Raw genomic sequence first — 14757 nt, 5'->3', positions numbered from 1 at the left:
TGACTCAACACACTTTTGTCACCTGTGCAAACTGATGTGAACAAATCATTTCAATTAAAAGAAAAGTTAATGAAAATGTAAGAACTGACAATAATCCATTTGCAGTTTTTCATCAGAAACAAAAGATTAAACCTCTTCCTTGATTTGTAGATAGCCTTTGGAGTAACCATTGCAATGATTTCTCTTGCAGCTTGATGGCGAACTGGAAGCAGCTCTAGGACTCCTGGATGCTGTTCTAAAGAGTAACCCTCTTGGTCTAACCCAGTACATCCCGGTTCTCATAGGCTCCTTCTTGCCACTGTTAAAATCCCCATTGGCTGCTCCCAGAATTAAAACCGCTTTCCTTTCCTTAGCTTCCTGTGTCATGCCTCCTCGACTGAAGACTTTTGGTTAGTGTCTGCAATTTGTTGTGTGTTGTATAAAGATTTCCTGTTCAGGGAGTGCTTCTGTTATATGGGATTGTAAATGTTTCTTCTGGAACTTTTAAAGTGAATAGTGAGAGTGTGAAATATGTTAGCTAGATAGCTCTGAACACTGCTTTGTTTTAGCAATAGAACAGATATGTCTCAATCTGTCCTGGAATGGGAGTATCTGCCCCAGTGTAGTTCTTTGACTGCATGCATTCATCATTCAGTCCTTGACTACCTTGTTGAATTTGCCAGTAGGGGTACCAAATGTCAAACTTGATGTTTGTTCATTGGATGTGGAAATGGTCAGTAACTAGCAACTCATAGCAGGCCATCAGATGGCGATAGCAACTGACTTATGGCCCTTATGTGGAGAACTCTGAGAGAAACTTTGAATGCATGAGGCTTCTTTTCTTGGGTTTCCTGATGGCTCTTGCAGAAACCGGCTCATTTCTGATCAAAGAATTAAACTAAATCTTCTTGGCTTAGCCTGAAATCTGATTGAAATGCACACAGATGGAGACATCTCTCATAAGCTGGAGAGCTTGTACTCTGTTCCCTCTACTCTCATCTAGCTGGTGTGAGAGGCCTTAGCTCTGTGGGTAGCAGTTCCTTCTCTCTGGAAGTTTGGTAACAGACATGCAGGAACTACGGGTGCTGGGAGTGCGGCAGCACCCCCTGGCTTGAGGTGGTTTCCATCATATACAGGGCTTACAACTTTGTTCAATGGCTTTTAGCACCCCCACTATAAAAATTGCTCCTACGCCACTGGTTGATAATGTTTGGGGATTTATGTTTTACCTCTGGGAATGACTTTTATTGTTTGTATTTAGTCCACTCAAAGACTCTGTTTTATTATATTTAGGTACTTTAGTGAGTCATGTGACCTTACGCCTGATGAAACCAGCGTGTGAATTAGATGAATCCTGGTGCCAGGAAGAGTTGTCTACTGCCACTAACAGAGTTGTTTGCTTGTTGCATGCACACACCATCCCCAGCAGGACTGGCAAGGGAGAGCCAGGTGAGAGATGCTAGGGGTTTTCCAGATGATTTTTTTTTAAAGATATTTGTGCAGCCTCTTGTGAGCTAAAACGTCACATTTATTTTCCACAAATTAGATAGAAAAGCTCCTCTACATACCAAAACACCCAGACTTACTCCCTAAGATTTTTTTTGTTGCAGTAATAGCAGTAATACATGTTGTGACAGGTACAATCAGTGCAAGTATAAAATTGCTATCAATTATTCCTTGTTAGTTTTTCGTCTTCAAAAAACACAACCAAAAACCAATTATACAAGCAAAACCATGCTATACCAGAATTCATACTGAGGCCCACATCCTGCCGAGGAATCTGTAAGCATGGTTCATAAATGTGTGCAAACACTGAATAATTCTTGGTATTCATCACTGCTTAACATAAGTGTTGACTAAGTGTGGCAAATATTAGTCTAAGCGAAAAGAGGAAAAGAAGGGGGGGGGGGGGGAAAAGGTGAGTTGCCCCAGCTTGCTTGCCATGTGAGCTGTGGCTCATCCCGGCTTCTGGTTGTTTACCATCTAACTTAACCTTTCTGTTCCTGTCCCATTATGACCAGTATAATACCTTGGGATACAACCCTTACAGTTCTTTAGAGGAAATCTAAGATAGAGCTTTATTCATCATTTTAAAGACCTTGTACCTCAGTGCTATAGTCCTTCACCCACCACGGTCTGCTTCTCTGTGGTTGCAGTACACTTATTCTTTACAGTTTAGTAAGCCATTGACCATGATGCTTTCCACTTCAGTACATTGTTTAACATCTCAGTGATATTGTGACTCTGCAGTATATCATCTGTTTCAACTGTACTGTCTCATTAATATTTAGATCCATTTTAAAGCTTCTTTCCTGAAATTGGCCATTGCTGGATACAACCACAATACACATTTTTCCTCCCACTCAGCAGTTATTTGAACAAATGTCTGAGAATTTGCTCATTAGTAGATTGTTGTGCAAATCCTGTTGCATAGATAAATGCTTTCCCAGCTTTTCTATTTGAAATTTTGATTTAACTCCTTCTCCCATTAGATTGAAGATTTTTAAATGCTGCAGTGCTTAATGTCTCTTAATATCCAAAATATTGTTAATCTTTTAAATTAAGATTAATTCCTTGGTTTACCATGAAATTACCCCTTCAAAATGTGATGTAATCATCTGTTTCTGAAGCATCTGGGCATTTTACATACTTAAATACAATAATTGTTGTCTGAAATGAATGCAAAATAGCTTTCCTCCCTGATAAAGCCCCTTGTAAAGAAATCAAGAACCTCCCTTGCTTAAACCCATAGTCAAGCCAATGCTTGACCCATGATGAGGTATGCCCTGAAGTTACCGTAATTTGGGGCTAGAGGGAGCAAATTCCACAGCTGTGGCTTCTTCATCCATGCTCCCTCTGTAGTAGTGTTAAATTAGCAGCTTCACAAGGAAAAAGGGTCATTAATAATTCTTCCTTGAAATGCTCTGACAGCTTGTGTGTCCTATATGAGAGAAACTGGCTATAAAGCTGTAGTGCTGTATCTGCAGAGCTCTTCATTCTTCCATTTGAAATTAAAATCTGCATTCACTGATAGAGAAGGTAGAAGGCAAACATTCCTCTTGGGTATTCATGCTCTCTAACCACTATTTATTTTTAGCAATATTTGGAAAAGGACTGTAACTGTGGTCCCATGGGAGGATTCTTATGAATACTGGTCCATACCTAACGAGTGGCTATATTCATGCAGTACCCTGCAGTAAATAACTCTTGACAGGATAGCCTGACACTGGGGATTTAGGGTCATTTATTTTGCTAGCCTTTCTAATGCTTTATTTTCTAATACCTCCCTGTTTTGGACTGGCTGGGAGGAGTGTGTGTTTCACACCAGTTCTAAAGCTGATTCACTATGAGAGAAAAAGACCCAGCTGCCAAACAACTGGAGTTCAAAATGCTGTATTTGTTGAGCCTCAAACCAGAGTTAAAGGAGTCTTGTCCCCTGGAATCCATGTGACATCTTTAAGGGGATGGTCTGGCTAGGCTGCTGGGTACTGTGTAAAAGCTATTGATGCTGAGCTCAGAATCTCATCTATTTTTCCACTTTTTGTCCCCTGAATTTCAGTGATTCCTCTTACGCTTTGTGCTTTTTCTGCATGGTCCTAAGCGTCTGACATCATTTGAGCTCCTAATGTCACTTAATTAAAACCCCCTAAAAGCACACTAATGTAAAATGCACCAGCACTGAGAGCAGGCATCTCAGACTGGCTCAATGCTGGGGCCTGAATGCCACTGCTGTTGAAGTGAAACTGCAATGTGACAGTGGTTAGGCCGATGGTGAGCTGTGATTGCTGCTTTAGAATAGCTAAGAATTGTGCACACCTTGCTACATTTCTTACCCTGTTGCCCAAGTCCACTTGTTACATCTGGTCTCTTTTAGACTGTAAGCTCTTTGTGGCGTTTATTGTGTGTGTTTGTACAGTGCCTAGCACAATGGGGCCTAACCCGGTTGTGGCCTTTAGGCAATACCACAATATAAAAGTTAAAGAATAATACATTAATACATATCTACAGAGTAAATGAAAGCCCAAGAGACTCCACTATGCTCACAGGATTTCTTCTTTTCTCTCTACCCCTTGCAGGCACTGCATCATTATCAGCCCCAGCATTTTCCTTAGTCTTTCCTCTGTTAAAGACAGTGCTGACTGAGACGCCCAATGATAGTGAAGAGAAGGAGGCGCTCATGGTCAAGATCCTGCAGATCCTTACAGTTCATGCTCAGCTGAGATCAGCAAGTGGCCAAACTTTGCTGGTGGATGAGGTCAGTGTTCATCCGTCCCCCAGGGCTGGGAACTGGAGGAATGTGAAGAGATCACTCTGAAGATAATGGCATTAAAGATTAGAGAGTTGCCAAGGAGTGGTTAATGTGGGCATTGATACCTTCAGCAAGAAACCCTGGGATGAAGAATTCTGTGCAGCTACTAAGTTTTCCCTTCAGCAGAGCTTGCTATTTATTGTATGTGAAAATATCAGTGATTGTATGCAATGATCAGTCCCAGGATATTAGAGGGACGAGGTGGGTGAGGTAATATCTTTTATTGGACCAGCTTCTGTGGGTGAGAGAGAGAGACAAGCTTTCAAGCTTACACAGAGCTCTTCCTCAGACCTGGGAAAAGTATTCAGAAAGCCACAGATAAACACAAGCTAGAACAGATAGTTTAGCTTAAGTAGTTAGCACATATCTATCTGTACTTAGCTGTGTGACTCTGAGTGTCTTTCTCAGACCTGAAGAAGAGCTCTGTGTAGCTCGAAAGCTTGTCTCTCTCCCCAACAGAAGTTGGTCCAGTAAAAGATACTTCCTTGCCCATCTTGTGTCTCGAATATCAGTGAAGCAGTTTCCCTAGGTCCCTGCTGCTGACTTTCTCTGTATCCCCTGTTCTTAGACACTCAGTCTGAGACTTGTTGCTTGGACAGAATTCACAAGCTGGCAAGTTGATGAGGGTTTATAGGGAGTATCTGTTGTCTTTTTCACAGCCTCTTAGGCTTTATGTGGTAGGCTTTAGCACAAATTTGGTGCTACACAAATAATCTGATTTCTCTTTGTTCATATACTTTTCCCTGGTCTCATTTGATGGTAGAGGACCTAACCATCACTACTTGCAAATAGCTTAGTCAAATATTACTTTCCCTTCAGAAATCCCTCAACATCTGTCGTAGATATTTTGAAGGTGCCTATCCTCTTGCTACTGAGTTGCCTAGCTAAGATCACTATCCCAGCATCTATCAGTATATGGATTAGTTTGAATTAATCCTTAAGAGTGTTAAATTCTGGAATGGATAAAGCAAATTCCTTCTGTGTGTCAGATGTAATGATTCAAGGTTTTTTTTTTCACTGGTGTAGGAGTAGTGCAGCTGGCAGTGGAGTGGGTTTCCTTCCTGCCCAGCTAACTTGCTAGCACTGGATTTTCTCTGTCTGTTAGCTTTTGGGGTTACATTTGAACAAATTAGATGGCAAGATGTTATTTTTCCCCCTCTCCTTAGAATGGCCCCGAGTTGCTGCCTCGCACAGATATGCTACTGTTGCTGACCAGGGTGATTGGAACAGGTTCTCCACGGTTACAGGTGAGCTGTCCACTTGGTCTAGCAGTATAGACCCAGCCTAAGCTGCATCAGCAGCTGAACCTAGGAAATATGTCCATCAATTCTAAAATCTCTGAGGCTGGTTGTTCACATATGTTAACGTACCACCAGTTGTTTTATATAGTGCCTGTATCTGAGGATAACAAGCCTTTGTTCTTCCTCTACTGGACCAACTCATTCTTCCCCATTTTCCCCCTGAGTTTGTCCCTATTTATTTCCTCTCTAAGACTTTGTGTGGCGGTCCTTGTCCCTCCAGCAAAGAAGTGTAGAAGTGGCTCCTTTCAGAGTCCAACTACACTGCTCGTTCTGTATTGGCCAGGATGCTGATGGGGAGGAGAGTCAGAAAAGCCTTTCCCAGATAGAAAGCAAAGCACCAAGTCACTTTCTGGCTGCATGTTGCCCTGCCACTGGACTGTCTGTTAGATTTTTTCCTTTGTTGCAATGTAGTCATATCCACCTATATTTTATTTATGATCAGTGCAATGGGATGGAAGGCTAGCAATAGGATCTCTAATACTTTGTAATTGTGTTTTAGGTTCTGGCTTCCAATACACTGACCGCTCTGTGCACCAGCAGCAGTGGAGAGGATGGCTGTGCCTATGCAGAACAGGAGGAGATTGATGTGTTACTCCAGGCCCTGCAGTCTCCATACATGAATGTTCGAGATGCAGCTCTCAGGGTAGGTGTGAAACATTTGTTCTGACTTCCACTTAAACTCGGGGCTCTCTAAGTCTTTTGTGCAGGCTACCCAACCCCCTGATTGGGATAGTTCCCATCATTTGTTAAGCGGGTCTCTGGGCTAAGCTCTGTAGGAGGAGACAGTGACTATTAAATGTTCCCACTATGGACAGTCAGAACATTATTAATTGCATTAAAGGGTCTGCACTGGGTTTGTGGTTCAAATAGCAGTTCTGGCTTATCCCCGTCTCCTTCCTCATACAGCTGTGTAACGCTTTAACATTCTGTTTGCCCTTAAGAATTATAGGGGGAGCTGGTAGTGCTGCCTGTAGGAAAGGTTGCCTGATGCTTCACATTACAAGACCTTATTTCTGGTTGCTTATAACTTTGCCAAACTTTGGGCCATTTGGGCTGAAATGTTCCGTGTCTGGGTCAGGTTGAATGTTTTTAGAAAGTTTCAGCAAAAATGGGTCAGCCATTTCTGAGAATGGGATAAGGGGACAAGAGGTTGTTTTGTCCAAGTTAAAAGTTCTTCCTACAGACTTGCTGAGGAGCTCAAGCACCTCCATGCTTTGGAGCAGGGGCTTGAAATTTGGCAGGAGGGGGTCCCTCTGATATCAGGGATGTCTCTCTTACTGTTCCCATTTAAAAAAACCAACAAAACCTGTCCAAATTTTGGCCAAGTTATAAGCCTTGGGAAAAAACTGTTTGCACATGCTCAGTAGTGTTTGGAAGGAGTTAAAATTTAGCCAGCAAAAAAGACAAACTGCTGAGAAGCAAGGACATAGTTTTTGTTAATACCTGATAACATAGCTTAGCTTATATGGTTAATGCCCGCCCAGTAACTTAGCTCTTAGAATAATGCTAATTTTCCCTTCACAACCCACCGCCACCTCTCTGCCCCCTTTGTAAGCACTCATCCACCGCCACCTCTCTGCCTCCTTCCCCCGCAAGGTAGTCATAAATGTTTGATGCAAGTAGGATGACCTTTTATATGTATGTACTTTTTTTATTTTTATTTTTATTTAGGGTTTTTTTTTACTTGTAACAATGTCTCTGTATGTACAAATGAATTAATAAAAAGTATATAACTGGCCACTATGGCACCATATTTTTAAAGCTGCTTGTCTGTCTTCCCGGTACTGTAAATAAACCCCCTTCGGTATTGTCTGTGCTTGCCTAATTCTTAGGCAAAAAGATTTTTTTAAACAATAGAGACTGGTTAGCATTTTGGCAGCTAGTTTTCTGAAGAGTCTGTTTGCATGGGGCATGCTGCATCCTGGGGCTGCAGGAGCCGAGCAAGCCTTTCCCTGCAATTGCTGCTCATCACTGTGGTACCAGGCACAGGAACTGAGAGCAAAGAGACTCTTTTGTGCTCTCAATGCTCTCCCTGCTGGCATCTGGGCAGCATGGAGGAGGTGGCTTCCTGACAAAGGGTACAGAGGGAGTAGATTGGGAGGACTGGGTCTGGGAATTAGTGCAAGGAGTGGGTGGATACTGGGATTGGTCAGTCAAGGAGACAGGGTTTGGGAGAAGAGACGGCTGAAATTGGACAACAGTGGGAAATTTGGGATGAGGAGCCAGGATTGGGGGAAGACTGGGATTTGGAGGGAAAAGGAGACTTGGACTGGGATTGAGGGAGGGGCAGAAAGAGTCAGGATCAAGCTTGAAGATGAAAAGGGCAAAAGGATCTGTAACCACTAGAGCAGGGGTTCTCAAACTTCATTGCACTGTGACCTCCTTCTGACAACAAAAATTTCTACATGACCCCAGGAGGGAGGACCGAAGCCTGAGCCCCGGGCACGGGGGCCAAAGCCTTCAGCCCCAGGCCAGGGGCCTGTAACATGAGCCCCACCATCCAGGGCTGAAGCTCTCAGGCTTCAGCCCTGGGCCCCAGCATGTTTAATGCCAGCCCTGGCAACCCCATTAAAATGGGGTCACGACCCACTTTGGGGTCCTGACCCTCAGTTTGAGAACCACTGCACTAGAGCACACTCCTCTCCAGAACTTGGAATGTAACTCAATATTCCTGAGTTTCTGATATTTCTTTGTTGATGAGCAAGTATCTGTGAAACCCACTGGCGAAGTGTATGTCTCAGGTTGCACACACAATCTTAATTCTGACATCTTTGAACTTTTGAATGCTTGACTTTGCAATCCTAACATTGTTTTAATGAAGCTTATTTGTGTAGTTTGTTATGCTGGTGTTCTGTTATCTAGCTCGAGAGGAAGAAACAGTCTAGTTGCCTTGGTGCTTTTATTCCCCTTGAATCCTGACATGGACTGACTTTTGAGGAATAAATTTCCTCCTAGCGTAGTATAAGAGTTGTCCACAACCCTAGAGTCCTGTCCAGTGCTAGACACCTACTAGAACTCTACTTCTTGGTGCTCTATTGTGGAAAAGCAAGTTCAGACAAGCATCTTCCTCTGAGTGTGCACAGCATTACTCAGATAATTCTTTCCCCTTTTATGGTATTTCTCACCATGGCAACAATTGCAAATGACACTATATTGTCCTATTCAATGCAGGTGTGATTTCTGTCTTTTATTGGGCTCCTGATCTAGGCAATTACCTAGGCCTGGACTTCTAAGCAGCTGAGAGCTATTGCTTGGCTGCTGTACCTAATTACATTGGTTTTATGTTCTCTGATCCCCTCCTTCTTAGTCCTCAGTCACTATTTTACTGGTGATTATTGAGCAACTGGATGGCAATATAGCTTCCCTGTTAAATTACAAAATGTGTTCTTCAGAAAGGTGAGTGCAACACTTCTTTTGTGTGAGACTGCTGAAATGGTTCTTTAATCAAGTATTAGTCTCCTTGCATGGCTGTGAGATGGCACAAATACAGTAAAATTGAAATAGTCCCTCTTCTCTCCCCCGCACCCCCCCCAATACTCCTTGCTTAACTATTACGCAGTCTCTGGCACTCCATTTTGTGCAATTTGCAGCAGCTTTTGGCAAAACGAAAGAAGTGTCAAGACGTTCTTCAGCAGAAAGTTAATTTAATCAATTTTCCTTTACATGGAAGATTTCCTGTATTATGATTTAAGGTCATCTCTGCTAAGGATGGCTGTAGAGACCAGACATTTGCACTGAATGTCCTGTCGTTTCATTCAGGGACTAATGGAGCTGCAGATGGTGCTACCAACACCTGACAGTGATGAAAAGAATGGATTGAATCTGCTGCGCCGGCTCTGGGTGGTGAAGTTTGATGTGGAAGATGAGATTAGAAAACTGGCAGAGACGTGAGAACTGTACTCTATTCAGTGGATTGTAACAGTGATGCTTATTTGCCTTCCCATATGGGGTCTTACACAGAGGATCTGTGTAGGTCTTGCCCCCAAAAGGGTGCAACTTTAGATCTGTCTGGTGTTCTATGTTTAGGGGGATCTCTAGTTGTCTGAAGAATGATCAATCACCTCTTTGTGTTACCTGCAGACTGTGGGAATCTATGGGTCTGGAGTTGCAGCCTGATCTCTGTTCCCTGCTGATCAAAGATATTATCTACTACGAGGAAGCAGTGCGTCAAGCTGGCGCTGAGGCTCTTTCCAAAGCTGTAGAGCAGTATCGAAACCAGGCAGCTGAAGTCATGAGTAAACTTATGGAAATTTACCAGGAGAAGCTCTATGTAAGTAGCTGCTGTTGTGTGGAGTTACAGGCACAAACCACACATGCTCAGTGTTATGTCCTTTTCTTACTCAGTCTGTGCACTTACCACATTCTTCTGTTGGTGCTGTCATATATGTCCTTTATTTTTTGTTAAATGTGGCATTGCAGATGTGGGAGGTATCATGGATCTAAATTCTGTAGGCTAAGGAGAGGAAACTAGACTGAGTAAACTTCTACTATACAGCTTTGTTTTTTCCCTTCATGTTTTGTGTGTGTGTGTCCTTGGAAAGGCATGCTGATTAAATATACCCATTTCCCCATTCACAGAGGCCACCTCCAGTTTTGGATGCTCTGGGACGAATGATATCTGAGTCTCCACCTGACCAGTGGGAAGCAAGGTATTGTGTCTCTTCAAATTCTGCTCTTCACTTCCAGTGCTTCCTAAATGAGATGCTTCAGACTTTTGCTCATGTTGTTATAGGTGAGAGGGAAGCGTATGATCCAGGGAAGTGTTTGAGGAGTAAACTCTGCATTTGTACCAACTGGTGATCATGTGGCCTCCCCTATTATGGGACACTTGTCTCTCTCAGAGCAGACTGTGCAGACCAATACAGCTTTGCGTGTTCTTCTGGAACATTTCCAGATCCATCAGACCATGGGTGGCGCGTGGATCGCTGCCTGGGGGAGGCTAGTCCCCAGCCCTGCCCCTTCCAGCTGAGGCCCTGTTGCAACCCAGAACCTTCCACCGTGGCCACCAGCCCCCGCCCCAGGCTAGTGGCCCCAGCACCAGGCGGGTGGCGCGGCCCCAGTGCCAGCCCAAGCTGGGGCCACTGCACAGGGAACTGGGTAGAGTGGGCAAGAGCAGGAAGTAGGAGGGGGTCTGGGGGCAGGACATGGGCAGGGCCACACCTGGCGGTTTGGGAAGGCACAGCTTTTCTCAGCCTATGATACCTGCTGCCCATGCATCAGACTGTTGTTCTTCACAATTTTATCCCTGTCAATCTCATAAGAATGGAATCTTTTCCTATCAAAGTGGCTCATTTGTGGTTTATGTCAACAGATTCTCAGTCTCTGTTCCGTGCTCAATCATTTGTGTCAAGAATAGCAGTGCTAGCCTCAGTGAACTGGACAAATTCCAATTTGGATAATTACATTCTGCCTACTTAAATGCTTTCTGTAGTTTTAATTGGACAGCGTATTGTTCACTGCTTCCCTTAAACGAATCTGTTCTTTAGTGCTTATGTGCATCGTTATACAGCTACTGCGTTTCAGTGGTAGATGAAGTTATCCTTGTGTTTGGGTTTGTGTAAAGTGCTTGAGATCCTTCAGATGAAAGTTGCTGTATGAATGCCAGATTATTGTACCTTTGGGAACTTGCAGCAGGGAGCTGAAAGTGAAATGGTGGCTGCTGCTCTGAGATCATCACTTTGGGAAAATTGGCACAGCTGCTGAACTATCTGAAATGTTATGGTTCCATGGCGTTCTCTCTGTTAACTGTTGGAATTGGAAGTGGTGATAGCTGCAAAAAACAAGTGCTTACAAAAGTCACTCATCTGAATCATGGAAGCCCAATTCATACATAATACATTTTTTTTATACAGATGTGGCATAGCCTTGGCCTTGAATAAACTCTCTCAATACCTGGATAGTTCTCAGGTGAAGCCCCTTTTTCAGTTCTTTGTACCTGATGCCCTTAATGACCGGAATACTGAGGTCCGGAAGTGCATGCTAGATGCAGCTCTTTCTACACTCAATACCCATGGCAAGGTAAGCTCAAACTCTCCTTCCCTTAAAGATGGGAATAAACGTGAATGGGACTTGGATACTGTGTTGAAGCCTCTATATTAGATAAAGCCATTGGTACAAAGTAACGGTTGAAAACCTTCATCTAATGAGAATTTCTTTCTCTAATGTATTTTAAAATTGTTTCAGTAGTGACCAGTACAGACTAACAGCCTAATATTCTCCTCTCACTTACACTGTGGTAAATCAGGAGTAATGTAGTTGAAGTGTCTGGAATTGAAATGGTGTAAAACTGGTGCAATAAAAGCAGAATTGGACTATACTATTAAACAAAGGTAAGTAAAATAACTGCTGTAAAGACATGGCAGTGAGCACCATCAGAGGCTGCCTGTGTCTGACAAGGATTCACATGTATAACTTTAATCTTCTGATGCCAGCATCTGAGAACTGTATATACAACACCCTATATATCTATATGTATCTCTGTGTGTGTGTGTATGTATATATATGTGTGTGTGTGTGTGTGTATATAATATATATAAAAAAATGTAGGAGGCCTTGCATACGAACCTTAGAGCCTTTGGCATTTTAAAAATGAATCAAATAAAAAACCCCAAAGTTAAAGAAATGCATACTTATTATAGTAAAAAAATATATGGGTATTTCACATGTAGCTGGTGTATGGATCTGTCAAGAAAAGATGAGTTGTCAAGCCCAAAGCACTGCACCCCTCATGGATTTTGGAGGGGAGAGTTGGAACTCCCTCATTCAGCTTCAAGGTGTCTCTTTATGATCACCCCATTCCTGTAGTCAAGAAGAACTTGAGTATTGTCACCACTAGCTAGTGCTCTTGGTTGCCAGATGAGCAATATCAGGTGCACTTTCCTCTTTCACTCCCAGCTCGTACTAATTCAGGGAACAAGAGAATGGGTGCTGAAATCCAAACCAGCTCTCCCACATGGTAATGCCCACCATTTTCACCAGATCGCTGGGCTGGCAGGTTTGTGTATCTATTTTTTTTTTCAATATTTAAGAACTAACTGCTCTTTCACAGGAAATAGCCATAGCCTGTAGGATGCCACATGGTCCTAAATGCTGTAGTATATGAGACTATCTCTTTATGGAAAATGAACTGTAAATTGAGACTCATAATTGCATAGTTTTAGCCTCTGATAAGGATAACAAGGTCTTGCTGAGCAGAGCAAACCTTGCTCTGAGAGTGGATTTTAGTAGCAGGTGACATGTTCTACATTTTGTTTTTCAGGACAATGTTAACTCTCTCTTGCCGGTATTTGAAGAATTCCTGAAGAATGCTCCAAATGATGCCAACTATGATGCCGTCAGACAGAGCGTGGTCATTCTGATGGGCTCCCTGGCAAAACATCTGGACAAGAGTGACCCTAAAGTGAAACCAATTGTTGCCAAACTGATAGCAGCCCTGTCTACTCCATCCCAACAGGTACCTCCTTTCAAAAGTTCTCAGGAGTCAAGCAGAAGCAGGTTAATTCTCTGACACTTTCAGGGATTTCATCACTCACTTTCATCCCTGTTCTTGGAAATATGGACTCCAGGCACAACAGAAGTAGTGAGTTACAGAGCAGTGAACATAAGAACGGCCATACTGGGTCAGACCAAAGGTCCATCCAGCCCAGTATCCTGTCTATTGACAGTGGCCAATGCCAAGTGCCCCAGAGGGAGTGAACCTAACAGGTAATGATCAGTGATGTCTCTCCTGCCATCCATCTCTACCCTCTGACAAACAGGGGCTAGGGACACCATTCCTTACCCATCCTGGCTAATAACCATTAATGGACTTAGTCTCTATGAATTTATCCAGTTCTCTTTTAAACCCTGTAATAGTCCTAGCCTTCACAACCTCCTCAGGCAAAAGGAGTTCCACAGGTTGACTGTGCGCTGTGTGAAGAAGAACTTATTTTTATTTGTTTTAAACCTGCTGCCCATTAATTTCAGTTGGTGGCCCCTAGTTCTTATATTATGGGAACAAGTAAATAACTTTTTCTTAGTCACTTTCTCCACACCACTCATGATTTTATATACCTCTATCATATCCCTCCTTAGTCGCCTCTTATCCAAGCTGAAAAGTCCTAGCCTCTTTCATCTCTCCTCATATGGGCCCCGTTCCAAACCCCTAATCATTTTAGATGCCCTTTTCTGAACCTTTTCTAATGCCAGTATAAGTATTGTATTCAAGATGTGGGCGTACCATGGATTTATATAAGGGCAATAAGATATTCTCCGTCTTATTCTCTATCCCTTTTTTAATGATTCCTAACATCCCGTTTGCTTTTTTTACTGCCGCTGCACACTGTGTGGACATCTTCAGAGAACTATGCATGATGACTCCAAGATCTTTCTACTGATTTGTTGTAGCTAAATTAGCCCCCATCATATTGTATGTATAGTTGGGGTTATTTTTTCCAATGTGCATTACTTTACATTTATCCACATTAAATTTCATTTGCCATTTTGTGGCCCAATCACTTAGTTTTGTGAGATCTTTTTGAAGTTCTTCACAATCTGCTTTGGTCTTAACTATCATGAGCAGTTCAGTATCATCTGCAAACTTTGCCACCTCACTGTTTACCCCTTTCTCCAGATCATTTATGAATAAGTTGAATAGGATTGGTCCTAGGACTGACCCTTGGGGAACACCACTAGTTACCCCTCTCCATTCTGAAAATTTACCATTTATTCCTACCCTTTGTTCCCTGTCTTTCAACCAGTTCTCAATCCATGAAAGGATCTTCCCTCTTAACCCATGATAACTTAATTTACGTGAGAGTCTTTGGTGAGGGACCTTGTCAAAGGCTTTCTGGAAATCTAAGTACGCAATGTCAACTGGATCCCCCTTGTCCACATGTTTGTTTGGCCCCTTCAAAGAACTCTAATAGATTAGTAAGACATGATTTCCGTTTACAGAAACCATGTTGACTTTTGCCCAACAATTTATGTTCTTCTATGTGTCTGACAATTTTATCCTTTACTATTGTTTCAGCTAATTTGCCTGGTACTGACGTTAGACTTAACGGTCTGTAATTGCCAGGATCATCTCGAGAGCCCTTTTTAAATATTGGCGTTTCATTAGCTATCTTCCAGTCATTGGGTACAGAAGCTGATTTAAAGGACAGTTTACAAACCATAGTTAATAGTTCA

At 42.7% G+C, this 14757-nt stretch overlaps 1 protein-coding gene across 2 annotated transcripts in view; it reads left to right on the top strand.

Annotated features, from left to right (window-relative positions):
* Positions 1–14757, top strand: part of GCN1 (GCN1 activator of EIF2AK4) — a 62018-nt gene that overhangs the window by 24568 nt on the left and 22693 nt on the right. For both annotated transcript variants that reach the window (XM_037878342.2, XM_037878343.2), the window contains exons 24-33: positions 191–389; positions 1273–1428; positions 4056–4234; positions 5455–5535; positions 6089–6232; positions 9349–9476; positions 9670–9859; positions 10168–10238; positions 11442–11607; positions 12848–13042. In XM_037878342.2, the coding sequence (XP_037734270.1) occupies positions 191–389; positions 1273–1428; positions 4056–4234; positions 5455–5535; positions 6089–6232; positions 9349–9476; positions 9670–9859; positions 10168–10238; positions 11442–11607; positions 12848–13042 (1509 nt within the window). The remainder of the gene's footprint in view (positions 1–190; positions 390–1272; positions 1429–4055; positions 4235–5454; positions 5536–6088; positions 6233–9348; positions 9477–9669; positions 9860–10167; positions 10239–11441; positions 11608–12847; positions 13043–14757) is intronic.

The sequence above is a fragment of the Chelonia mydas genome, chromosome 15 (genome assembly GCF_015237465.2).
Source record: "Chelonia mydas isolate rCheMyd1 chromosome 15, rCheMyd1.pri.v2, whole genome shotgun sequence".
Taxonomy (NCBI): domain Eukaryota; kingdom Metazoa; phylum Chordata; order Testudines; family Cheloniidae; genus Chelonia; species Chelonia mydas.
This window is presented reverse-complemented; position numbering and strand designations above follow the sequence as displayed.